A 26,190-nucleotide genomic window follows, 5' to 3' on the forward strand; every position below is an offset into this window, starting at 1 on the left:
ATGCTAGTGATGTCCCCATTGTCGTGTGCTCCGACGGCACAGTTTTGTCTTGCGCTAGGTCATCAAACAAGTACCTGAAGCAACTCGAGGAGGACGAGCGAAAACGCCAGGCGGAGCTCGAAAAGGAAGCGCGCAGGCAAGCCAAAGCCCAGCGCAAACGCAACCCTTCGACAACCACCACAGCGAATAAGTCCGCTCAGGTCAAGTCTTCTGTCGCAGGTGCGGCACCGCCCGCGCGGCGCGCAGCGGCACCCGGACCACCGCGCAAGGAGCCGGAGCCAGCAGCATCCGCAGGCCTCAAGCGCCGACGCGAGGACACGGAGGAGCGCGCGGACCAAGAGGCGGAAGATCCGACGACAGAGCCTCCGGCCAAGCGCCAGGCCAAGCCCACCCGGCAGACGAGTGATACGGAGGCGGAGTTCACCAAGATTGCGAACCTGCCTTGCCGGTATTACTTGTCGGAGAACCAGATCTCCGGGACCTTTTACGCCAGCGGACTCCAGCCGTACGACATGACCAACGACGACGTGCATCCTCGCCATCGCGTGACACAGTTCCGCATGAACAACGAATGGGTGGCCATGGAGGGGTTCAAGCCTGCGCTAACGCAATCTCAGCGACAGCTTGCCTTGTTTTTGTTGAGGGACATTCCACAGTTATCGTAGTGTATCGTAGTTTGTCATGTATCATATCATGTGTATTTGGACGCGCCTTATTGTATATCTGCACGAGTATTACGTCGAAGAATGCCATTGTTTTCTGTGACCTCATGGTCAGGCGCGCGTTAAGTGACGCGTCAAACGCGTAAGCACGTGAGGGCGCGTGTGTGTACTTTGTTTGTGGAAATAGTTAAGTTTGTGGAAATAGTTAAGTGACGTGTCAAAGCACGTGAGCGCGCAGGCTGACTACGATGATATATACTAAGTGTGTGGAAATAGATAAATTGAGGCCTGTTGGGGGGCGAATGACGCGTCAACACGCGTCAAACGCGTGAGCACGTGAGCACGTGAGCGTGCATGTTGACAAGGATGGTGGACGCGTCGAACACGTAAGCCCGTGAGCACGTGATCGCGCATGTCGCGTGAAATGGATGATACATACACTGAGCGACGCGTCAACACGCGTCAAACGCGTGAGCACGTGAGCGTGCATGTTGACAAGGATGGTGGACGCGTCAACACGCGTCGAACACGTAAGCACGTGAGCGCGCATGTTGACAAGGGTATGGCAAGTGAGCGACGCGTCAATACGCGTCAAATGGGTGAGAATGTGAGTGCGGGTTGGTATATGGTGAGTCTGGGGAACTAGATAGGTGTTGGCGCGTCAAACGCGTGAGGCGCGTTGGCGTGTGCTAGGGAGGCACGTGGGCATGCCCATCCGCCTGACCGAGAGGCACGTGGGTGTACCCGGCAGGTTCCGAGGGAAGGCGAGGGGAGGACCCACGGTGGGCGGGTGCTCCACATGCCCTGTCGGGAAGCACGCTGGGTGTAGCCACCTGCGGGGGGTGCTACCTTGCCTTTTTGGGCAGGTGTGGGCATGACCACATGCCCTGATGATGGGATCACCCATGGGCGCTGCCCGGAAACCGTCCGGGTGATCCCATCACATATGGGTGATGCCCTCTGCTTCGGTTGGGCGTTCCGGGGTGATCCCACATTGATGGGTGGATACACCCGGACCTGTCCCGTCAGGCATGATTGGGTACACCACGGGGGGGTTCAAAGGAGGCGTTCGGGTGTACCCAATCAAGCCTTGGGTGTTGCCCAGGTTGAACATGCCGTCGGCATGTGTGCCGACGCTCGGCATCTGTACCCGGTGTAGTCAGTAGTTTCTGGACCTTCATAGGATACCTTGTTGGCTGCATAGCGTGATATAAGGGCACTGACTGTGGGCAACAAGGGCCTGCAGACCTTTTTTTTTATTATTTGATGCGGTCGACCGGGAGGCAGACTCGGATCCTCTAGCTGTGCCCAGCATAATGCTTTGTTGACCGAATTGGTTCTATTCTCCGGTCCGGTGATGCTATCACTTCAGGTTCGACTCTCCCTTAGGACCTTTTTCTTTTGCCTCCCCTTTCTCCCTCTTTTTACTATTTTTATCCCAAAGAAATATATAAAAATAGAGACCTACCTTTGGTGTTTTTCCTTGCCCTAGATAGCCTCATATACCAGAGAATATCCTTTCACCTGTCTAGACTACTTACTTTATAGACTCAGACTTATTCTCTTCATCCTTTTCTATTATTCTTTTGCATAAATATCTAATATGATATCATGTATAGAAGCCCTGCAAGCCAACCCACATACTTGTAGTTTTTTTCCTTGCCCTAGATACTATTATATAGCAGAGAATATCTTTCTATCTACCTATGCTGGTCACTCTATAGTCATCTAGACCCCCCCAGCCCAGAGCCCAGAGCCCTATACCCCCCTATATACCATACCCCCACATACTATTCAAAGTCCTTTTCCGTCCCCCTAATTACCATAATATATTTCCCTAGACTAGTCTGACCATTCACATAATTTTTTTATAATTTTCCCACGAGTATACAGCTTAAAATGAATTTAATACTATTTGCCCAGAATGGGTGAACCACAGGCACCAAACAGCCGGTGTGATGTGACAGGGGGTGGAGACACCCATGGTGATGGAAACAGCCATAGCCTGTGGGTTGAACCCATCCAGGGGAACCTCTTAGGTTAGAAGTCAGGGGGGGGTATTTAACCCTAACAGGTCTAGGGGGGGGGTAGCCTGAGGTGCAACCTTTGAGCTGGATGCCGTTTTGTGGATGGAGGTGTCTAGAGGGGCATCCCAGGTAGGGATGAGCACGGGTCAACCCACGGGTGTCCGAAGGCTGACTCGGACCCAGACCTGCACAGCCACTGATCTGTGACCCGCGGCTCCGGGTACGGGTCACCCGCCGGGTTGCAAGGTGGAGGGGGAATTTAGTGACAAAGTATACCCAGGAAAAAGAGATTAAGAGGCAGAATTGAACGCAGGACCCCTTGGCAAAGTTCCAACGAGAAAGCTGCCTATAAGCCAGCTAGACTGAGTAGGCACAGGTCAAGCTACAACTGACCCGGATCCGTACCCGCACGGCTCAAACCTGCCAACCCGCGTGGGTCAGCCGGACCCGTGCTCATCCCTAATCCCAGGAGTGGAGAAGAAGGATATAGGCTAACTTCCAATTGTATCTCCGGAAGAAGGGCAAGAGGAGATCATTATGGTCGAACTCAATTAGATTTCCAGGTTGACAAAAGTCATACATCCACCGTCGCAGGCCGGAACTCTGTTGGAACCTGGGTTAAATCTTTCCGGAACAAGACTAATATTTTACCTGAAATTCCTCCTGAAATTCGGCCCTCCGATAAACGGTTGCCTTAATGCGCCGCAGCCAAACCAAATCATCAACAACTTGGTCCATCTCTTGATATAGAGAATTGGTATCGGCCACAGTCCAAGGTATAGCCTGAAAAGATCAACGATAAGGCAAAAAAGCAGAGAGGAAAGAATGAAGACAAACCCGCCGGAATACATGATGAGCCCGATCCTTGATATCACGCAGAGACCGCTCTAATGATAGGACAGGCTCCAGGAGGGGCTGGGGCTGAGTTGACTCCCATAGCTTCAAATGTTCTTGAATTTCTAATAAGATCTCCTCCTGCTCATCAGTGCAGTCAGAATCACTGTTGTCCGACATATCCTCATCAGTTTCCCCCCCTCCTCCTCCTCCTCAGCTTCTATGTGACCGTAGGGCAGTAGAACATCCTCTAGTGTAGAGAATTGACGCGCCGGAGCACTCTAATTCAAGAATAAAACAGGAGACTAGGAAGGCAATACACACTTACCGCCAACCATTGTACTGATTGGATCTTGTGAATTTGCGTGCGAAGAGTGGTCAAAGCCGATTGGGCGTAAGCTACATGGTCCCGAGAGTCATCATTTTGGTTGAAGCGGAGCTCCTGAAACTCGATGAATTCCTTGAGAAGGAAAGGGAGATGTTCGTCGGAAAGACCGCCAAGGTCGACATTCAAGACTCGTTCAAAGTACCCGCAGATTACGGAGATCTGCCTTGTGGTAAGTATTGTAAAAGGAATGGCAGGAAAGATCAGCTTACCCAGTAGGATGAAGCCCTCAGATGTTCCATCAACTGTCGTCGCAGACTAGAAAGCCCAGCTGTCTTGAAAAACGAGTTGGAGAGAAAGTAGCCAATACAGCGGTTGTCATCAGCCCAGATTTGAGTTTGAAGGAAGTCGATAGTGTCCACATGAGGTGGACCCCCCCAAAAGTACTCTTTCTTCATGGTGGATGGACAAGAAGGACGATATCAATAGGTGACCAGTAACATCAAATCAATAACAAGAACTACCATACAAAAAGAGGCCATACACTAGCTCGATCTCAGTGACCAGAGAAGAGGGTAAGGAGAAGTCAATGGTTAGTATATCTCTACGGAATAGAGATTTGGCCAAGGTTGGACCGAACAAAAGGGCACACCTGGAAGACCAAAAAAGGCAAACTTCGACCAGCTCGTTCTCCACAACCATAGAGATTCCCGCGGCGGGGCCACCAGCGCTTTGACGATACGGATGGGCAGTATAACCCTACGCAGTATCGTAAGATTCGGCGAAGGTTTGACAAAGATAGAGCACACACCTTGAAGGCCAAAAAAGGCAATCTTCGACTGGCTCGTTCTCCACAACCACCAGGGCTATCGGAGCGTGGCCACCAGCGTTTTGAAGGTACAGATGGGCAGTATAGCCCTACGCAGTATCGTGAGATTCGGCAAAGGTTTGACAAAGATAGATCACACACCTTGAAGGCCAAAAAAGGCAATCTTCGACCGGCTTGTTCTCAGCAAATACAGCGTTCGGCGGGGCCCGGTCGGGATCGTTTTGAAGGTATAGAAGAGTAGTAGAACTCTATGCAGTATCGTGAGATTCTACGAAGATTTGACGGAAAGAGACCACACACTCTACAACCACCCGGGATAAAACTGGATGGCAGCCACCCATCTAGGCCTTAACCATTGGTGAAGCCATGGTGGAGTTGTTGGCCAGAGAAGGGAACAAGGGAGGGGGGAGGAGGAGGGAAAGGCTCCATGAGAGTGGGGGAGGACGGCAGCAACAAGGATAATTTGGGACTAGAAATAGAAACATCAGGGAAAATATCCAGCAACACAGCGACCAACAACATACCTCCAGCAGGGGACCTCCAGAGAGTAAAGAACCAGAAATAAGGGAGTCTCCACGGCTGTCGCCCTGAGGCCCAACCGGAGGTCTTGAGAACAGAGCGCTTTCACTAAATGGTTACGGCCACTCCTGGAGAGATAAGAAAGGAGAGAAGCACTAGGTCACTCTTATATACCTGAAGTGTGACATCAACAAAGACGCGTCCAGACGCGTTGTAGGAGGATATGGGAGGCATAGAAAGACAACAAACGCGTTAAGCACGTGCATGTCACAGTTGTCACATCCTCTGGCTCTCTGCTCACATCGGTCAACTCCCACAGAAGCTCCCTTCCAACGGTCCACCTTTGCCCCAAGTACATTGGATTGCCTTATTATCTATCTACCAAGATGCCAGAACCTTTAGCACTGCAACAGGAAGAACCTTAAGTTTGTACTGTCTTGCATCAACCTGGTTCAACGTCGGCCGCCCAGGAGCACCAGCAGAGTGAAGAAAAGATCAAGCTTAATAAAAGTAGGTTCTCTCCCCTGAGCCCTACAGGCTTTGAAGAACTATTCTAGTAGCAGAAGCGCTACAATGTACATTCTGCTATGGGGTACCAATTGCTCCGGTCCACATCTGGTAGCTTTTAACTATCTGTCTTTCTATTCTGACTGGACTTCAGCTCAAACTGTCAGAGTGGTCTGGGATGCGCAAGTTGCGTGGCCCGATGGTTGCATACGGCCCTAGACCAGGAGTTCGATCTTCGACAACTTCCAAACTCATTACCGGCTCCCTGCTGTCGTACCGAGGTTAACATTGCAGGCTTGCATATTTCTCGCAAGCTACGCACGCTGTGTGAGCTTATCAATGATTATGAAGACAATCCAACCTACACCGAGAGAGTAGATGGGGAGCGAAAGGATTTAGAGAGGGCCCGGAATCGGTTTGAGGAAACGCATAACGAAGAAGATTTAGACTTTGAAGAGGAAACTATGTGGGTCTTTGGAGATATTTTGAATCATGGTACACCCATTCCTACCGATAGAGCTGAAACTCGTAGACGATAGATAATTATAGGCTATAGGCTATTCTTCTGCCTAATCGACTCAGACGCTCAAAATGATTGCCTGTAAATGCTCCGATGGTCGCACGTTGGAAAGTCTCGACAGTTAGAGATTCTCGCTCCACTGAGGGTAGGCTCGCCAGTCTTGGAATCTAAAAGCCGTTCGGTAACATAAATCGTAAGAAAATGAGATACGAACTTGAACGCCCAGGTAACCTCCAATCAAATTCCGGGCCTGCTCAACGTTGGTCATATCTCGAAGTGCTTCGAGCTCCCGGAGGAAATCTGGGTCCCATTCGACCACCATGCTTCGGGGAATAGACTGTAGATTGCAGTCGTTGAACAGGTAAAGGAGAAGATAGGGTGACATATCCTCTGGAATGCGGCCATGAATCAACGAGAGACCAATAAGTGCCCCAAGAGTCTTGAGCTCCACACATCTCTCAATAGATATTCGTTGCTCAGCCCCTTCCTCACGCTGAACAAGTAATTGGAACCCTTTGCCCCGCAATAATGGTACAGTCAAGTATTGCGGAAGCATAAGCGCCAAGGCGTCAGTGATAGCTTGCTCCTCCAGTCCATCACCACTTGAAATCACGATTCCAGTAGTGTCAACTCTAAAAGAATGTAAGCTACCGAAGAAATAGAGGGGAAAGATAAGACTTGCTCGTTAAACTCCCGATTAGGAGAGAGCAACTTTGAGTAATCGTCCAAAACTGAGCACTCCCTAATTGTGGCTAGGAGCTTCGGTCCAAGCTCGGACTTCTGTCCTACTGGAGGAGGTGGAGCATTGATAACCAGGTGTGGTGCTGACGCTGGGATATGATCGGGACGGGCACCCGGCCACGTGAGTGCAAAAATATGGCGTGCAGTCCACTCGGTGTTGGCATAGAGTGGGTGGCGTGCAAGGGGTACAAAAGTCTCCCAAAGGACTATGGGGTGAGAAATTGCGTACTCCTGTAGCAAGGTTTAGTAATCTCAACTCACTAAAGTATTGGAACATACTTTGGGTGTGAGAATCGTGAATCTGTCCGGTCCGACTGTTCGATTGTAACGATGATTAGATATAGCTTGCGGTTGAATCGCGGAAGTTGTATCTTGAAGCCGCCCTGAACGTCGAAGAAGAGCTGTTGGATTTGACGGTCTATCTAGTTCCTATGCATTACATGAGATGAGATGTCGGGAGAAATGAGGGAAGATCTTACCATAACTTCATTCTCAACCTCCATACTCTCAACCCTTTCTGTTTCTGCAACGGATGCATCATCTTCATTGGTATTGTTGTCTATACAGACACACAGGCCATAGGTGCGAGGAGCTCCTCCAATTTCCGTTGAGGGATTAAGCTGGAGATTCATTTGGGCAGTCAGGCAGCCGTGGTAGCCCTCTTGTGCATTATCGAACCTAGTCCGGCCTCGGACCCCATGACGAAAGACCGCTAGTTAAGAATGAGCAATATGAATGCCTAATGAAGTAAGAATTACCTAGATGAATAACCAGTCGTTGCCCTTGAATCAATAGAACAGGATGTGCCAGTCGTGCAGCATAAGGGTCGTCAAAAAACTTGCTCAGAGTAAGTCCCTCCGGGAACCTCATTTGAGTCATGTTGTTACGACTCCCACGAACAGTGGGTGTACCGCCGTTTGTTGCCTGAAGTAGGATGAAGGGAAGGGTATCGCCGTTCCGATATTCTTGGTTGGCTGAAAGTGGCCCACTTCCAACAAAGCACCAAGCTGTTGGCGACTGCTCCATGTCCCGTTGAACTTGATGCATAAGATGTTCAATACGTGTTGACTCCGGGATAGTATACTGGTAACGCAAGTGATACTGAGTGTTATATCCCGTGCATCTTCGGACGCTCCGAGGGTTATCCTTGGAGCGCAACAGGGTTTTTACGCGATGAAGGTATCTGAGCGTTTCCCTTCAAACAGTTAATCTGCACGCAGACTCTCTCGGACCTGTTCGGACTCTCCGCCCATCAACTCGGATCTTTACCCATTTGGACTTTGGTTTGTTTACTTATATCCGTTAGGCATTCGCCTTGTTCCCTTTGCCTCGTGTATGTCTTCTCGTTCCCCTTACTTACTATGCCTTTGTACTTAACCCGCAGGGAGATCCTGCGGACCACATCGGATCTCCCTGCGAGGTCATATGCCTTATGTTTACCACTTAGTATAAATACTCGTACTCTACGATCCTGTACTTCAGTTTCGTTATTAACGTTTCTTGCCTCGCTCTCCGTTCTCGTCCGACTCCTCCCCGCGTTCTAAGCCTTATCGCCTTCGGCTTCTCCGAACGTATCCGCGGGAGTTCACGTATTTGTTCAGACTTGCTTTCGGCCTGCAAGACGTGTAGTCGCTCACTCCGATATAGTGTTGTGATAGCCACTCGGTTCCCCTTCGGACTTTCCGTTACTTCCTTTCGGTTCTTGCACGGCACTTAACACTGAGCCAGAAAACGTTCAAAGTCGCCCCGGAGATCATGGAAATAAACAAAATGTGTCTGGATATAACTCAGTTCCAATAGTTGACTAGAAGAGACAAACGTACTGCAGGTAGTCGCACTTGAACATCAATATTGATCATTCGTTCATTTGAATTAGCGTCCCAGCTGAATATCGCCAACATTAGATCCACAGAAGTAGCTTGACTTGATGCGGTGGAAGGAGCACCACGGGCAACACCTCTTCTACGTTGGGTGGGATTCAAGTTGGTGGATACCCTGTTTCGAGAATTTCGAACAGCGAGTGAGGGTTGGCGAGGGAAGTGATTTTGGATGGCAATGTTTCGTCCTTCATTTGCAACGGATATGTCGTGGGAAGTCACGGTAGGTAAACCAGAACGCGCCACTGGGCCTGAAGATCGCACAAGATTACGATTACTAGCCATAGGAATACCCAATGATGCGGCTGCTGGAATCATAGATAAAGGGCCAATTGGAGAAGAGCTGGAGGCTATGGGGTGACCTGCTGGCACAGTCAAGCCGGACAGCACCAAATGTGAAGATTGTGATGGTAGGGTAGATGTTGTTGAAATGTTGGCCGGGGATTGGTTAAAAGAAGGTGGTGGTAGTGGTGAGCTTTGGGAGGAGTAGGGCTCTATTGGCGGTGCAGTATTGGGCGTGGTGATAGTCCCAATGATAGTGGTGGCGCTGGGAGTTGATATCTCTCGTTCTCTTTCCTGTTCTAGCATGCGCCGAAATTGTAGGAATTGGGCTGCTAGTTCAGCATCTGAGCTGATGCCAGACGCCATATTATGAGAGGTAGAGGGTTAATAGGGTAGCGTAGTGTTAAAAACGAAGGTTGAACGAAATTTGTGACAGTAACAAAGAGAATGTCACACCATGCAGGGTCTGATCACGGGCAATCAAGTCAAATCAAGATTTGATAATGTGATTCATGACAGCGCAAACCTCCTGCTCGCAGAGTCACATGGCAAAAAGCACCTAATTGCGCAATCAAACCAACCTTCTGCTTTACTCTCAGGCCTACTTCCTATTTTACAACGATAAATACTGTCATAGGCGGTAGTGAAAATTGAGTGAAAAATGGGAAACAGTCTGAGTTCAAGGAAGTAACCATTGTTGCCAGTGGATGGCACATGGCAACCAAGTATAGCATATATGTTACGAGGAACATGGCGCTGTCGTGCAGATAGTGGTTTGAGAAGAAGAGTGGGGCTGACATGGTGACGTGGCACGTGCAAGACGGCATGGTCCGTGCGCGCCACGCCAATCACGGGCCAATTCCCCGTTCCGTGCTTCCCTTCCCCCTTCATCAGAGACTGTCTCTGTGTTTGCTCGTCGATGTGAGTGTGCGCGTCAACATTTCCGCTGCAAATGAATTGCAATAATGTTTGGCATTGTCACCCGCGCCTCACGTTTTGGCCTCCTCGACACTTCTTTCGCTCGAGCCTTGGTACGCAGATAAACCGCCAGAGTGCGAGGCCCGTGTGCCCATCACATTGCCCCAACTCACTGCCCCGCAGGGACTCAGACCAGAACACAGGCCAGCAAGCGAGCCTGGATTGATGGAATTGAGTGACGATGCGAAGCACGATAGGGCATATCCGAGTCGGGGCCTGCGTGTGTGGGCTTGTCGGGCCTTAGAGTACCACAGGTGCGCTGAATTCTCTCGCGTGCATTCTTTCTCTGACGCCGCGCAGTGCTTACAGCAGTTGTTGTATCTCACGAACAGATATATCATGGTCAGCAACTGACTTCCACTTTTCCGTCACTCGTGATGCGCTCTTCGACATGGCCGGCATAGTTGTCGAATGACAGGGAATTGCCACGGCTGGAACACCTTGTTTATCTCGGTGTTGAACTCCTCTCGCTTCGATCCCCTCTAGTCGCGCTGTCTCTTGCTGCCAGCCTGCACGGTGGTGGCGCGACGTCCGAGCCTGCACATTTCCGGCGGTCCCGATAGAGCTCGAGGGAGGTTGCCGAGGGAAAGGTGCTCCAAGCTGCTGCATGCTCGGAAGTTCAGGTAATCGTTGAAGGCGGTCTAACTACCACAAGTCCGAGGAGGTCAAAGAAAGCGTGATAAATGGAGGTGGTGTCTAGACACTCACGAAGAAACGGACCCGCCATAATGTGTGTGCACATCCGGATCCTTTTCTGCAGCTTTCTAATCAAATCATTCTCCACGTGTATCATCACGCGTGACTGCCATGCACACCACATCTTGCCTGCTTCCTCCATCCACCCTTCCACTGGACAACCTCTTTGATACCCCATTTACATCATAGACAAGGTACTCCACCTTCTGATTATCCCCGAAACCCAGCGACCGGAACTTTCGTCTTTGTTCTCTTTGTGCAATCCAACACGATGCATCCCTCCATGCGCGTAACTGCGCTGAGTGTCCTGCCCCTGCGAATCAAGGTGTGCTCCACGAAACTCAAACACGCTTATACTGACTGGTGCTACAGCTCCTTGCTGCCTCGGCTTGTCGAGGAGACAGTCTGGCTGACGATGCATGGGGGCGATTGATCGAATTCTTCTATTTGGAGGCCACAACCACGCAGAAAAACGCGTATCTACCGCTTTGCTATCGCGTGCTAGACCCCTCCCTCATCCCAAGCATATCCGACGACCCACAGCTGCCTCCCTCGCTGGAGGCCGCACTGGTGCGCTCCTTCGGCTTTCTCAGCATTCTCCTCCGCATTCGGAGCCCATCGCACGCCATTGGGCCAACGATATGGCCCCGCTGCTTTGCCTGGTTTGAATTCTTCCACAAGAATTGGACCGTGCTCCACGCAGCAACCGAAGACATTGAGCCCACACCAGAGCTTTACTGCGACTTCCTCTACTTTGCGTCCCTCTTTCAGAACGGAATAGACAAGGGCGGTCAAGCAACGAGCACGCCTGGCTTCCGCACCATCTTTGCCCACGCATGGAAGCAGTACCTTCCCCTCATTGACGACGATATCCGAGCACAGCTCATGGAGGATCGGATCTTCCACTTATAAGAGCAGTTTTCACAAAAATTTCGTTATTTGAGTTTGTGCTCTGTCCATTTAGGTTTTGAAGATGGTACAGCTTTGTGGTTGTGGTTTTTTGACTAAGTTGTGGTATGTGGTTACATGGTTGGTGCTTGCTGTTTGTGGTTTTACTATGAGATTTATGGTTGTGTTTATCATGTTTGAGGCTCAGGTATGGTGGCATTGCACCACTCACCCACATTCATATTTAGTGGAAATTGATGCTCTGATGGCCGATCAATCCCATCAAACTTATATCGGTCTTTGAGGCATCTACCTGCAATATACATAGATTCTCCTGGTCTTTCCAAGTTGCTGGAGGCACTGATATTTGAGCTGCAGGATTCCAAGTCCATAAGCTCAAGTTGCGCAACTTAAAGCCAGGCCATTTGTTCATTTGAGACTTTTATTTGCACATAGCAGACTACTTGTGGAAGAATTGATCAGTTGATTGTAATCTGATAGAAGGGGTGCGGAAATATAGACTCCAACTTCCAGACAGTTGCCATACAGGACCAAAACCTCAACCACAAAAATCAAAACCCCAACCACAAAAATTAAAACCTCAACTATACATATCACAAAGCACAAAAAGTCCCTCAACCACAAAAATACACACAACCACAAACCATAAACCACAAACCATAAACAAATAATTTTTTGTGATAACTGACCTCATATCCACTTTCTTGGCGATTTTCTGGACGAGACGAAAGACGGCATCGATGAGCTTGTGGAAGGCGCTGGTGGCTCGCTGGAACACCTTGCGAAATTGACAGTCAGCCTACTCCGCACACGGGCCAAAAGAATTCGCCGCTCACCGGGTTGCGGCGCGAAATCGGCGGGAGGCGGCGCTCCCGGAATTTATGTAGACAATATCTCTGTGATTATTCCACGTCATCCTACGCTCTCTGCGCCGTTGTATAGAGCTCCCTGAGCCCTTTCGAATGCACCATCTTGCGGCGCGAACGATGCCTGGGTTGTGGAGAATTTGTCTTAGGAAACGTTGGGGTAGCGGCTTGTAGCGGCGGTGTGCGGAAGTTAACATGTATTTCGCCGCTTTCTTTTGGGAAGCGGCGCTAGATAGCGGCAGTGAGGCGGCTGGTGTCGGCTCTTCCACATAGTGGTAGCGGCTCAGGCGTGACAGGTGGCGGCGCTCACCCAAATGAGGAGAGCGGCGATGTCGCAGTGCCGCAACCCCGGTAAGCGGCAGCTGTGCTCTAGGCTTTCATCAGCTACCATTGTGCTCTTCATTGCCAGGCATCCATCACCACCATCGCCAGCCTCTTCTTGTGAATTCATGCAACGGCGTCGCCGTCATTGTTGTCGCTTGATCGTCGCCATCAACGGTCGCCGGCGGCGACAACGGTGACACGTGGCAGGATTCGTCACTGTCAATCTCTCTTCCGCTCCACCACCATCTATCACATTGCTGCAGACCACTCGCGCCCCCCACTCAGCTCACACTTGCTCACTGGCGCGGAGCTACCTGGGTCTGCTTGCGCCGTTATCTTGGGACTTGCCGCTATCCTGGGCCGCTAACCCGCAACATCCGCCGTAATTATCTCTACCAACACATCGAGCTCTTCTCCTTTCTCTTCTGCTCCACTACCGTCCACCATTCTGACCAACCAGGTACTGCAGGCCACACTGTCGGAAGCTCACCTTGGGCCGCATCCACCGGTTCATACTAACTGCTATGTCGGCCGCCAGTCGGCGGCAGCGCTCCTGAAATAACCACGTAACTCCTGTTCACCGGCACCACGACAACATCCTCCTTGCGCTCCAGCTGCAGCCCATCCGAGTCTTCGCCGACGCGACGCGTGACTTCGCAAGGCTCGTCGCTCTCCCTCTCCGCCTGACTCGCAAGCGCCGCACACCAGCAAATGCAGACGGCATGGACTGGCTTGCTCTCGCTCTCGCTCTCGGGCCCGGGGATCGGGTGCTTTCATGCCAGAGTGCACTGGCAGCTGCGGCAGAGACATGGCCGCACATCTTCCTTGGAGCTCCCCAGTCTGTGCTTGTTCAACGACCATGATGCGCCAAAGCGCCTTGGATACGTCCCGTGAGGCTTCGCGGACGGGGGCGATGCTCTCCGGGGCCGGTGGGGCCGGAACAGCCAAGATTTGGCCTGAGTTGGCCAGAATCGCGTCTGGCGCTGGCCTGGATCCAGCCCGTGGATCGCTGCGCAAGTCTACACGAGTCACCAGCAAGTCCAGGGTGTGGGGTTGGAAGGTTCTGAACGAGTTTGGGCGCGGCCTTGAGGCGGCGTGAAGTGCGGAAGAGGCGCGTGGGAGCTAGAGGGAGAGAGGTGGAGTTCTGTGCCAACCTCCGCACAGAACGCGCCATTGCGATGGTAGATTGGCGCAAGCCAACCACTGATGCCCGCAGTTGCTCCGCACTGGGTCCTGGGTGATGGGTTCATCGCCTGGTTTGTTCTGACTCGCGAAATCATTTAAACTCCATGTCAGCACCGAGAAGACCATTCTACCCGGGTGGACCCGCGTCTGTCTTCAATAATCTATTAAAGCCTGCCCACTCGTCGTGCGACACTGGCCACGCTGATACCTGAGCGGCGTACCGCTCAACGAGCTCATCCTCGACTGGCTGGCTCCCGCTCAAACTGTCCCGCGGCCGTTGACATGAATGCGCGGAACTTTGCATGCATGCACAGATGCGGCTGTTACTTGTGTACGCTGCACGCGTACGAGAGGTGGGATTAATGATATTGTAGCTGGGATGAGCAAGCTGTAGTATACCCAATTGTACCGTTCGCTATCCACCACAGGTATTGTGAATAGTAATAACAGAGACCAAGGATGAATACCTTCATATTTATATCCAACATAATGGAGAATATTACGGTGTTCATGTTCTGATTCTCAATCCCTTAAAAATTTATCATTACTTAAAATGGAAATTCCGAAGGAACGACTTGGAATTTGAGAGCGGGGTCTTCACTATCGTATACTAGAGGTCCAGGTCTACTTGATGCTACAAAAAACTCAAATCATAAATTTTGAGTACTTCGCCGCCCCCCCGCCGCTACCTTTTGTGCGGCGCAATAGCAGCGCCGACGGCAACAGCAGAACAGCGGCAGACACTGCCACAACCCTAGACAGATGTAAGAGGGCAGTACTGGGACCTTGGGCGGTGACTGCTTGTCATCGAGGCCAATGTCGACAACAATATCAATCATTACTTAAGATGGGAATTCTGAAAGAACTACTTCATATTTGAGTATGCGGTCTTCACTGTAGTATACCGCCTCCTGAGCGCTACTAGCTCATATAAAAATCCCAAATCATAAAAATTGAGTACTTTGCCGCTACCCTGCCGCTACCGCTTGTGCGGCACGATGGCGGTGGTGCGGCGACAGCGAAGCAGCAGTAGACAAGGCCGCGATGCTTAGTACTTCTGAGAAGTTCGTATTGGGACCCTTGTTACGGATGAGAGTGCATGCATTGCCGTGTTGAACATTGGCTGGCGCTGTAAGCCTCAAGTTCAAGATCAATTCATGACTTAAAATGGACATAGCAGCGGAAGAAATGGAAATTTGGTTGTGGGCACTTCACTATAGTGTAAAACAGCATGGAATACATCGTTCTACACAAAAAAGTGAAAGGCCAAAAATCAGTAACTTCGCCGCCTTCCACTGTGTGACGGCGATGAGCTCGATGTGACGAGCAACGACGTCGCCATGAGAATCGCTAGAGCCGGACCCATGGTTGGAGCCCGGCGGCCCAAGTTGCGGCTCTCGAAGGTCGCTTGTTGTCATGTCCGGCTTGATCGCACACCAGGGGTGAGCGGCGAAGTGCATATGTGTGTCAAAACATGTACTTCGCCGCTACCCAGCCGCTTCCCCACCTTGTGACGGTGGCGGAAGCGTGACATGGGAAAGCGGCGATGGGGGTAAAGGTAGCGGCGGTTCGCGGCAGGTGGGCGGCGCGAGGCGGCGAATTCTATCTGCCCTCCGCACACTGACTTGGCGAAAAACACTGATCGACTCTTCGACCGTCTGGGCCATCCAATATGCCATCGTATTCATGACGCAGCTCGATCTGGCGCTCCTTCCAGCTGAATTGCAACACCACCGTCTGTTGCAGACGCCTGTCACACACTTTGGCGCGGAGCTGCGGCGTGCGAATGTGATCCGGCCGCTTGTCTCATTGATGTCAAATCTTGTGGATGAATCCGGGCCAGCGGAGCCTGATCTTGGGGAGGTCCTCTGGCAGGGCCTCATGTTGCTGGAGCGGCTCTTGCTCCCCACACAAGGCGCGTTGTACTACTTTGATGCCCTTGACGCGGGGCTGCTCCGGGTCCTTGTCCGCGTGGCCTCAGGCCCGTATTTGACCGACGGGCGGCTGAAGGCGAGCGTCAAGCGCTATTTCACCCAGTGGATGCCGCTCAACTTTATCGACCATCTCTTTGTTTCTGAGCTGGTCAAGCATCTGGAGGAGGTCAAAGATCTCGAAGACCAGCACTCATTCAAGACATCCATTGTATATGATTCTTGGCTCGCTTTCAAGCGACAAGCTGAACAAAGGATTGAGTTGCTTAAGACCTGCAAGGAGGACAAATTGTTGGAGCTCAAGGCATGCGACAATATTGAGGTCTGTCTCCACACTTTTCTTCTTCTAGCTTGATTATTTGACGGCCATGTGCACAGTGTTGCCAAGTTCTCTTCCGCGAAGAAACCAGGAAGTGTTCAGCTTGCAAGGCAATGTATTACTGCTCAAAAGCGTGCCAGAAGGCGGACTGGAAGACCGGCGGGCATCGTTCAGGCTGCAAAGCATATGGGGAGCTTTTTCTGAGTGCGTCGCTATTAGTACTAGTGCTGTCCACAATTATATTATGCTAGAATATATTTTGAATATATTCGAATAAATATGATTATATTATGCCCTTTGCATATTCAGACCCATTGAATATGAGTGATTATGAATATGAATATATTATGAATATAATATATTATACCTTGGCCATAATTAATTATATTCAAATACACCAGCAAGCCCTTCAGCCAGAGGTACTAGCTCTGTAGCAGGCTACTAGCAGCAGTAGCAACATCTTCAAACTCAGTCTTTACCATATCAATGGCTTTTGGCAGTAAATCAGGCCGGACAATATCCATATCCAGCCCTGACAGAAGGCTGAAGTTGACCTTTATATTGCTACCCTGGACTTTGATGATACTCTTCGCTGGTGAAGGTATCATACTTGACCTAGGCTAGAGTTTTGTTCAGCTTAATATCTTGTTGTAGAATATCCAGGCTATGTTACCAATCCTGGTTATGGCTGCAAAGAGCATCTCTGTAGGGCACCTGGTCTCCAGACTCCAGCATCAAGCATAGGATGACAGATATGCATGCCTCAATGACTGCAAAATTGGCCACAGAAACAACCATAACCAAGGAGTGGTTCAATAAACCATGAGATAAGGTGGATTATATGCACTATGTGCAGACTTGTGAAGCTTGAATATAATTGAATATATTCATAATATATTCATATTCTGAGCCCAATTATGATTATGAATATGAATACAATTATAATATGCTCCAGCAGAGAGAATATATTATGAATATGAATAAATTATGAAAATTTCGTATTCATAATCATAATTGGACAGCACTAATTAGTACTACTGACACTGCTGAGACTGTATCCAGAGCTCAGTATGATATCCTGAAGATATTTGGGCTATGATATTCTATTGATCTCTCTACTGATACTAGTATATAATTGATATTCTGCTATGATATTAGCCTGATATTTACGCGTGATATCTTCTGGATGTCATGGTGGGTTGGGGGTGTACCTAGAGCCTTCCAACACACACATGGCAGGCCATATCAACACTCCAACATGTTCACCTCTCATCAATTACCTGATGCATGGGCCTCTGACAGAGTGGGCTATCCAAGTGCATGGGCCTGAAAGTATATAGATATAAGTAATGAGAGTGCTGAACTATAGAAATTAGAAGGTATACACTATATTTTCAGTGTCTTTATACCCATATAAGGCCCAAATCTTTTATATACAAAAAGTTTTTTTTACCCCCCAGGGACCCCCCGGGCCCCCCTCCCCCCCTACCCCATGTGCCTGATAAGGATCTTGAACCCCCCTTGGTTAGTATAAGGTGGTTTCTTCGACTTCCACCCTGATTCTTGACGTGATTCCCAGCTTCCCGAATCCCAGCACCTGGCCTCATTCCGAATTATCTTTGCCTGCTGGCCATCGCGTGGTGCCTTAGCTTGGGCTGCCGATTTCAGTTTTTGGGAGGGAAGGAGTGGGTGACGGCGTCAATGAGGCAGCAAAAGAAGCGCGTGCCGCCGGCGCGGCGTCACTCGTCCGGTGTCCGGCGTGACGAGTGACATCTCTTCTCTTGTCTACTCCACCACCACACTTGAAAAGCTCATGGACTACCTTGACACGCTGCCCCCTGAACTCTGGAATCGTTGCTTGTCCTTGCTCAACCCCACAAACTTGCGTAACGTCGCCCTCACATGCAAGACTCTCAACGACTTCGCCCAGCCTTGTTTGTTCCGTCTGCTCCGTGTGGTCGTCGCAGACGGCCAGTACGGTACTGAAGAGGTGATAAACGCCTCCCGCGATGCGTTTGTACAGCGGTTTGTCAGCATCTCAGAGAGCACGACGCTGGCGCCACTCGTGAAGAGGATCATTTACGCGGACCATCTGGAAATGGGGAATCCCATGGCTCTGGGGGCGGTCCGCAATTTCAAAGAGGCTGTCCCTGCCAACTTCTTCCCCATCCTTCCGCGCTTTGTTGGGGTGGTCCAGCTCACCCTCTGGCAAGCCGGCATAGACTTCGAGGCCCCGGATATGCGCAAGGCGATTGAGTCATTGCCGCTGCTCCGCCGACTCCTTATCGGCGGGAGCGAGCTCGAAGACGGCAATCCTATGCCCCTCGAAAGCTTTACGTTCCAAGACTCGCGACCTCTGGTCTATCCCAATACCGAGCCGCTGCATGTCGTTGACCCAAAGACAATCCAGCGGCTAACACTTCTCGGCCCATTGGGACTAAACCCTCTCTTTGTGGCTCTCCAGTCAACTCCGCTGCCCGCGTTGCGCTTTCTACACATCGACATCTCGCCCGAGTCGGATATAAGCACCATCGTTGCCATGCTCGATCAATGCGAACATCTCCTGGAGCTTGTCATTGGCCACCACGCGCAATCGCATGCAGGTCTCATCCCCAGGTTCGATGCTGGACAGCAGCAGATCTTGGCTACCATGTTTGCCGCATTCTCTGAACAGATGGTCAATGCGGGGCTGCCGCTCCCTCCGGGCTTTACGCTCCCTGGCTTTGGGCCCGCAGCTGACACGGAATCAGAGATGGACAAACTCGGGCGGACATTCATTCTGGCGCCATTGGCACTCCCGAATTTACGGAGCCTGCGTTGCCCTTACAACTTTGTTAGACTCCTCCTGCCCAACCGCGCCACCCTCGACACGCTTAACACATTTCGGGGCAAGAGCGAGCGAAAAGACGAAACACCTATTGCGGCAATCGAGGCGGCGGGTATCAATGACAACATGCGCGTTTTGCGCCTGCTTAGCGCGTTACCCACTCATACTCTCCCGGAAGTCTTCACAGCCGTTGCCCGCTTCCACCCTGCACTTCGCGATTTCACCCTCGTTGCCCATTACGGCCCGCAAGCGCGCTTGTCGCAGCTCGTAGAACAGGGTATGCTGGTGCTGCCGCCACTGCTGGAGGCCCTCGAAATCCGTATTACGTCTGCCCGCGGCGAGTTGTCCGAGCAGTCGATTCGGCGGGAAATCACCGAGGCACTCAGCGCGCAACAGGCAGCTTCGACGCTTTGCAAAGTTGTCTTTGCCATTGAGGAGGATGATGTGCGGAAGGTGCATAAGTATGTCAAGCGTGTTGGCAGCAGAGGAGAATGGATTTGCGAAGCTTAGCGTTGGTCGTTCTGTTTCTATTTCTTGAAAAAAAAATTGTTGCCAATGGGACATCATGACACCACGGTCACCACGCCGTCCCCCGCAACAGCTGCCCGATCTCTCGCCCGACAACTACCTGCGCTGCAGACACCGGATGCAGCCAGTTACTGTGCAGAAGGTCAGTCGCTGATCAACAAGACCATGAAACCAGAGACTTACTACCAGAATTGTCCTGCCTTCCCATCGTCGCCTGATGTGTCGTTGAACCCATACTGCACACTGATCAGATGTCTTGGGAGAAGAGAATCAAACGCGGTACGCACCCCCGCGGGATTGTCAAGTACGCGGTTGAAAGCAGCATGTGCATCGTACTCCCATATGCTTACGCCGCGATTCGAAGCAGCGAAATGGTGCGCGGCAGCCGACAGCTGCGCGTTATAGTTTTGGATGATCTTCGCCTCAAATGTTCGGTTCGCGGCGCTATGACTAGCATCGTTCATGCCCGGCGCGCGCTGAAGCGGTGGAACATTGATGAAGAGGAGATTTCGCGCTCCAAAATCACTGAGAGGTAAGTACAAATGGTGGAGGAAGGGACATCCTTACTACTAGAGTAGCTGTCAGGTAATGGGGACAATAGGTAGAACATCCGACATACGAGAGTTTGAACATGCGTAAAGTATCGTGCAATCAACTGCTTCGTTAAACTGTGGCCGTGTAAGTCTTGCTTTACATGATGTTCATCAACGGACCGAGGATGGTCGACATCCGTTGCCCAGCTGAGGTCAATGTCATTGATTCCAAGCTGGTGGAACCCCGTCAGCCTCGTCGATGAGTATATTGAGCCCTGGGAAGACGACACACCCAGATCGAGAACAGCGCATTCTCGCTGTTCCAACGCCGTCGGTCTTGACCAGCATCCCACGTTTTTAGCTGCGCGATTTGGTCGGGAAGAGTCTGGACAAAGTCGGCATATGGTAGGACAAGGTCGCGCGAGATGGTGGCGCCGCTGAAGGCCAAGTTGTAGCTAGTATTGCTTGGAGTTGGTCGATGAGAGAGGGAAGTAACGGGCCACGCACGTCAGAACAAGAGAGTGGTTATACTCCACTGTCGCAACGTCGATCCAGTTGGGCCCGGGCGTCGCAGTCGCTCCCTAACCAGAGACAGTGATTTTAGCATCAAGGACATTGCAGAGCACAAACGGGGTATGTCGGATTCCCCAGCGGCCTGTCGCGCGAAGGGAGCGGGCCAGTGGTGATATTGAAGCCAGTCTGGGTGTACGAGTCTCCGCTGGAAAGGTATTGAATAAGGGCTGGGAAAAGGTATGGACAACGCACAAGCTGAACCAATACACTGGCTCCGGCAGACTCCGACCATTGACATGAGCAGCAGCCGCTGAGACAAGCTCCGCGCCAATAAGGCCTTTGAGCAACACAGTAACAGCGACTCCCCGCGCCATTTGCAATTTGACTGGGCAAAGATAGAGGCCGTCAGCCAGTGTGCGACGTGCTTAAGACGCGCCGCATAAACGTCGGGAGAACCTGCGTGTTTGAAGCCCGGCGCGGGCCGTCAGTGAGCGCCATGAGAGTCGAAGCCAAGAAGCAAAATCTTTGTCAGCTGATGTCATGCACCGATCAACGCGGCACGAGCAACCCAACGATTAGCGGACTTGTGCAATAGCGCTGGCAGCGCGAGGAAAGCCTTTGCGCGGCATGTAGGTCAGTGCACTCCGAGTTAGAGCCTCTGGGATTGGAATAGAGCCCAGAGACGGGGATCACTGGAAGAAAAGAAGTTGATGGGGGTGTGCTTTAATTGGAGTTTGACGCCACTGCTCCTTATAACTGCAAGGGCACTGCGGCAATAGAGCTCTTCTCCCCCACGCACCCCCAACGCGGATAGACCAAGCATAGTTGCAACAGACCTGAGTCTTGGTGAGTCTAACACTTGCTTGAGAAATGACTGAAGCTCAACTTGAAGCCGTTATAGATGGTAGTCCACCGTAAAGGTCCCCCGAGCTACACCGCCTCTGAGCTTGAGCAGCTTGTCAAGCTCAAGCTACGCCAATACGAGCGCGAACGACAGCCGTCTGAAGCGAAACAGCTCCAAAAAGAGATCATCAAGCTCATGCGCCAGCTGGCGGACACACATCCTGAACCCTGCGAGCGTAAACGATGGGAAGAACAAGCAGATAACTTGGACAATGCGACGGAGGAAGAGCGGGAGCATATATTGCTCGACATCGGGAAAGGCCTCGGGCTTATCCTCGTGTTGCCGTTTTTGTTTGCTGGCGGCGTGCTTTACGGGGTGGGCTTGTTCGTGAAGGGCGTTGGCAACCTGCTCACGGGAGGAGCGATAAAGAAAGCTTTTGAGTAGATTGTCATGTGATATTACATGCTTGCAAGCGTTTGAGAGTGTTAGCGGAGCGTTTCCGTTACCGAACAAGCTCTCAGCGATGACTCAAAACCTGGCTTCTCTCAGACTTGTCAACAAGAGCCATGCACTGACGACGCACCAATCATGACAAACAACATCTTGGACCGGTCGCCCTACTCGTTCCGCCACGTGGATGGTGAGCACTGAGAGACGGCTACAGAGCGTCTGTAAGGCCATGTGCCAGGGTCAGCAAGGGCTAGACACTCTTTACGAGTACCCACTTTGAGTCGTTCTGAACCATTTACGGCTCGGAGTTTGTGTCACGGTCGGGCTTCTATGACGCTATGCCGTGGCGGGCGGTGTTGGGCGGAGGCAAGAAGAGAAACACATCCACCCAAGCCTGAGTTCTGCCAGGGCGCAGCTAGACATTGCCGTCCACGCCAACGATTTCTCTGCACAAGCTGCATGCATGGCTCCGTCGTCGGGGCAGATGGTTGTCAAGGGCAAAGCCACAGAAGATCAGTCGTCACAGCGTGACTTTCGGGCCGATGTCCGATCAGCGGTCCCACGCTTGCTCACAGCTTCCACGACGGACTCAAACTGAGGCGCCCGCATCCAGCGCTGTACGCGGCAGGCGCTCAAGAAGCTTGGTACACGTATGGCGTGTGTTATGGTGGTCCTTTTTAGCCGCACTCTTGGCTGATTTGCCCGCAACTTCTGCCTGAGAGAGCCCCGCCACGTCTGGCCTTCCTGTCTCAGACTCCAAACCGCGCCGAATCCGCCCCGCAGCTTTGTCAAAAGGTCGAGGTGAATCGTACCACTCTGTGGCCCTTGAACCCCAGTGAAAAGTCGGTGAGGCGTGGTGAGATCAAACGGGAAGAAGTGCTGAGTGCGTCATTATGCGAGATGAATCGAGCTGTCGTGTATATTTGGCAACCAACTATAATTATCTATCGATGCATCTCACTTTCTTTCTCATTTCATTGCACTCAACTTACTTGGATGTCAAGAGAAAACTGGTCGCGATTCGATGATGGATATGTCTTCCCAGACGGGCAAAAACTCTGTAAATGTGTGGATCTATGTGGTGGCGGAGCCAAGGTCGATCGACGCAAATGGGGACGCCACCACACAGATTCCACCAAGCCCTTGCGCCACCACACAGATTCCACCAAGCCCTTGCGCCGCGCTGTTCCTCGTCACATCGAGACCGCATCTGCCGGACCCAGCAAACAAGCGCGCCCGCGTAGTGATTCTGATGAGCCAGAAGGGTCGTTCAACTTGAAGCAGCCGGAGGTATGCGGATTGTTGAAAGATCTTAAACTTGAATATATCACTAACCAACAATGTAGATGCAAAGTTTTGCGATGGAGATTGACTTACAGCAGTCTTTCGACACGTCTGCAATAGACCCGGTGCGTGTATTTAGCTGTTTTCATTGTCTGATCTAACTTGCGAGCATGCACAGACACCTCAGGCTGCTCTGCCACTTGAAAGTTTACCTGCGCAGCCGCCGCCTTTCCCTGAGCCAGACATCCTTGACCCAATAGAGTTGAACGCGGTGGAGCTGTTTGACGAAGTCTCTGAGGTGCTCAACTTCAATGCGTTCCAGTTGCCAGAGGCAGAGCCTAGCGAGAATGAGCTCGAGAACTTGGACGAGCATCTGATCGAAGAGGCTCCGCCGGCCCGCTCGGATTCACCAAACCCTCCAATGCCTCCCTCCCCCACTCCCCCAACTCGGCCTATACCTGCTGCTGCAGCGCCAAACTCATTGCCCCGTCCTCCGTGGCGCTCAATTCCGCGGGAGGAGATCAAGATTGAGAAGCTCCAACTCTCAATTGAATATATTGAGCTTTTGGAGGGTGCTTGCAAGGCGAACAGCCAGCTCTCGTCAGCAGACAACGAGCGCCTCTGGAACCCGCCACGGAAACAGGTTGACCTGAGCGATCCAGCTCTGCGGCAGGCCTTCCGCACATTTATCGGACCGAATGATCCTGTTTGTCAGGGGAACCTCCCTTTCGGCCCCTCGGAGACGCCTCCGATTCCGGTCCGACTCCGGTTCCGTCTCCGGTCCGGCCCTCCATCTCGCCCGCACAATCACCGATCCGTCAACGCCCTCCCGACGGTCGCCCTGGGACCTTGCCTGCGACGCCGCCCAAGCCTTCTGTGCCCGACAGCGGCAGCTACGGACAAGCAGTATATAGTCAGCTACCTAGCAGGCGGACCCTTAGAGTTTCTTCTCTTTGGATCCTCCCCTGCTAGGTCAGCTTCATTTGTATTCGCTTACCAATGTTCACGCTTTGGATCCTCCCCTGCTAGGACCTTGATCTCAGGCCTCCGGGGTTGCCCTTACAGCAGAAGAAACTCTCTACGGGATCAACCGGACAAGATTGCCAGGTTCGGCGCTGACTCAGGCTCGGAGTACGAGTCCGTTCCGCCCTCGTCACCGCCCCTGCCACTTGTCCCCTCCTCCTCTACTCCTGTGGTCCCCGCACCCGTCATGCCGTCCGGAGTCACTCCTACCGCAGACGCCCGGCTGGACTCACTCGAGGCGAAAATCGATAGCCTAACTGAGGCCCTTGCTTTACTCACCAACCAGGCTTCCGCTGCCGCTGCCGCCGCTAATAATGCTGGCGGACCCCAAACACCATCGCCGGAGACGTCGATTCCGACTCCGACTCCGGTCCAGGGCGACTCGAAGCCCTTTTTGGCGACATCAACCTCCCCTCAAAATTGGTCTTGCGACCAAACCCCCCGTTCACCTTCAACGGCGACCGGAAACGCGGCCCGCGTTCCTTTACGCGGTCCGCACCTACGCCCGCCTTGCCCCTGAGGCCTTCGTGGTCAACGGAGAGGCGAGCGAGGAAAAGGCCGTCCGCTATGCCATGTCGTTTATGGCAGAAGGACCCGCTCAGCAATGGGCGGAGCGCCACGGAAGCAAAGCCCCGTTTCCGTTTCCGTCCTGGGGCTCGTTCGTTTCGAGTTTCGACTCCGGTTCGTCGAGGAGAATGAGCAAGATCACGCTCTCTCCAAGCTGGAGACTTCCGCCTATCACATGGGTACAAAGGATGTCTACCAGTACACCGACGACTTCGAGGACCTGATGGACCTCGCCGGATTCAAAACGCGCTGGTCAAGGTGACCAAGTTCCGCCACGGACTTGACCCCTTGATCAATAACGGAATCACGTCCTCGAACGACCCCCCGGACCTCCGGGATTACCTTAGCTGGCGCACCCGGGCCTTCCGTCAATACGAGGCCCTGGTCCGGGCCAAGCTGATCAAGTCAGCCGCCCCCAAGACGCCTGGCGGTTTGATTCGGACTCCGTTTCCGGTCAACCGCATCCCGGCTCCGGCCCCTTTCCGCCCGGTGGCTCCGGTCGTGCCACCCCGCGGCCCGCGCCCCGCTCCGGCGCCTCCAGCTCCCGTCCCTATGGAGTTGGATCGCACCAGGGCTCGGGGTGCCCCTCGTCGCGCCTGCTTCAGGTGCGGCGACCCAAACCATCTCGCCGGGATTGCCCCCTCCCCGCCGATGTCCGCTCAATGGACATCCTCGACGAGGTGATCCAACAACTCGGTGACGAGATGTTAGCGGAGTTGATCGCCCGCTACACGGACACAGCTGCCCTGCCGGAGACGGCAGCGGAGTCGATGGCCGGAGAGGATTTTGTCCCCGCGACGAGTGACTGGTGTGCCCTCGTTCGCGTCTATAAATCGTTTTGCCTCTTTGTATGATGAATGCAGTTCCTTGCCCTACAATGAGCCCGAAACGAAAGACACACCCTCTCCTGCCCCCGCCTCGACTCCGTCTCCGACTCCGCCCGCGACTCCGGTCATCGTCTCCTCCGCCGCCTCACTGCCTGGGAAAAGAAACTGCCCAAGCAGTACACCGTTGCCGCTGCCCCTGGGGCGAACTCCCTCCACCTCCCGTTAGAGCTCGAGTCCACCACCAGGCGCTGAAGCTCTCACTCTCTGGGCTTGTCGACTGTGGTGCCACCTCCGACTTCATTGACACGAACTATGTTGCTCGGAATGGCATTCCGGTTCGCACCCTCGATCAGCCGATTCCGGTTTTCAATGTCGATGGCACCCCCCAATGACGCTGGCTCCATCAAACAGATCGCGGACTTGGTCCTGCGCTACAAGGGCCATGCCGAACGAGTTCAGCTGG

At 52.3% G+C, this 26,190-nt stretch overlaps 3 protein-coding genes across 3 annotated transcripts; 2 read left to right on the plus strand and 1 right to left on the minus strand.

The window, feature by feature from the left end:
• Positions 1-18,129: 18,129 nt before the first annotated feature.
• Positions 18,130-19,668, plus strand: MIND_00411700 (uncharacterized protein; the record flags this gene model as incomplete). The annotated part of the gene is made up of 1 exon (XM_037360939.1): positions 18,130-19,668. Exon 1 carries the CDS (start codon positions 18,145-18,147, stop codon positions 19,666-19,668), a length of 1,524 nt encoding a protein of 507 aa, XP_037221231.1. The 5' UTR covers positions 18,130-18,144.
• Positions 19,669-19,735: 67 nt separating this feature from the next.
• MIND_00411800 (Carbohydrate esterase family 16 protein) lies at positions 19,736-21,106 on the minus strand (the record flags this gene model as incomplete). Its single annotated transcript, XM_037360940.1, has 9 exons — positions 19,736-19,817; positions 19,870-19,922; positions 19,974-20,248; positions 20,306-20,354; positions 20,396-20,452; positions 20,512-20,674; positions 20,727-20,800; positions 20,850-20,937; positions 20,985-21,106. 9 exons carry the CDS (start codon positions 21,104-21,106, stop codon positions 19,736-19,738), a joined length of 963 nt encoding a protein of 320 aa, XP_037221232.1.
• Positions 21,107-21,633: 527 nt separating this feature from the next.
• Positions 21,634-22,020, plus strand: MIND_00411900 (MFS general substrate transporter; the record flags this gene model as incomplete). Its single annotated transcript, XM_037360941.1, has 1 exon — positions 21,634-22,020. The coding sequence occupies one exon, from the start codon at positions 21,634-21,636 to the stop codon at positions 22,018-22,020; it is 387 nt and encodes a 128-aa protein (XP_037221233.1).
• Positions 22,021-26,190: the final 4,170 nt, after the last annotated feature.

The sequence above is a fragment of the Mycena indigotica genome (assembly GCF_014461135.1).
Source record: "Mycena indigotica strain 171206Taipei chromosome Unknown Mind.scaff0004, whole genome shotgun sequence".
Taxonomy (NCBI): Eukaryota; Fungi; Basidiomycota; class Agaricomycetes; order Agaricales; family Mycenaceae; genus Mycena; species Mycena indigotica.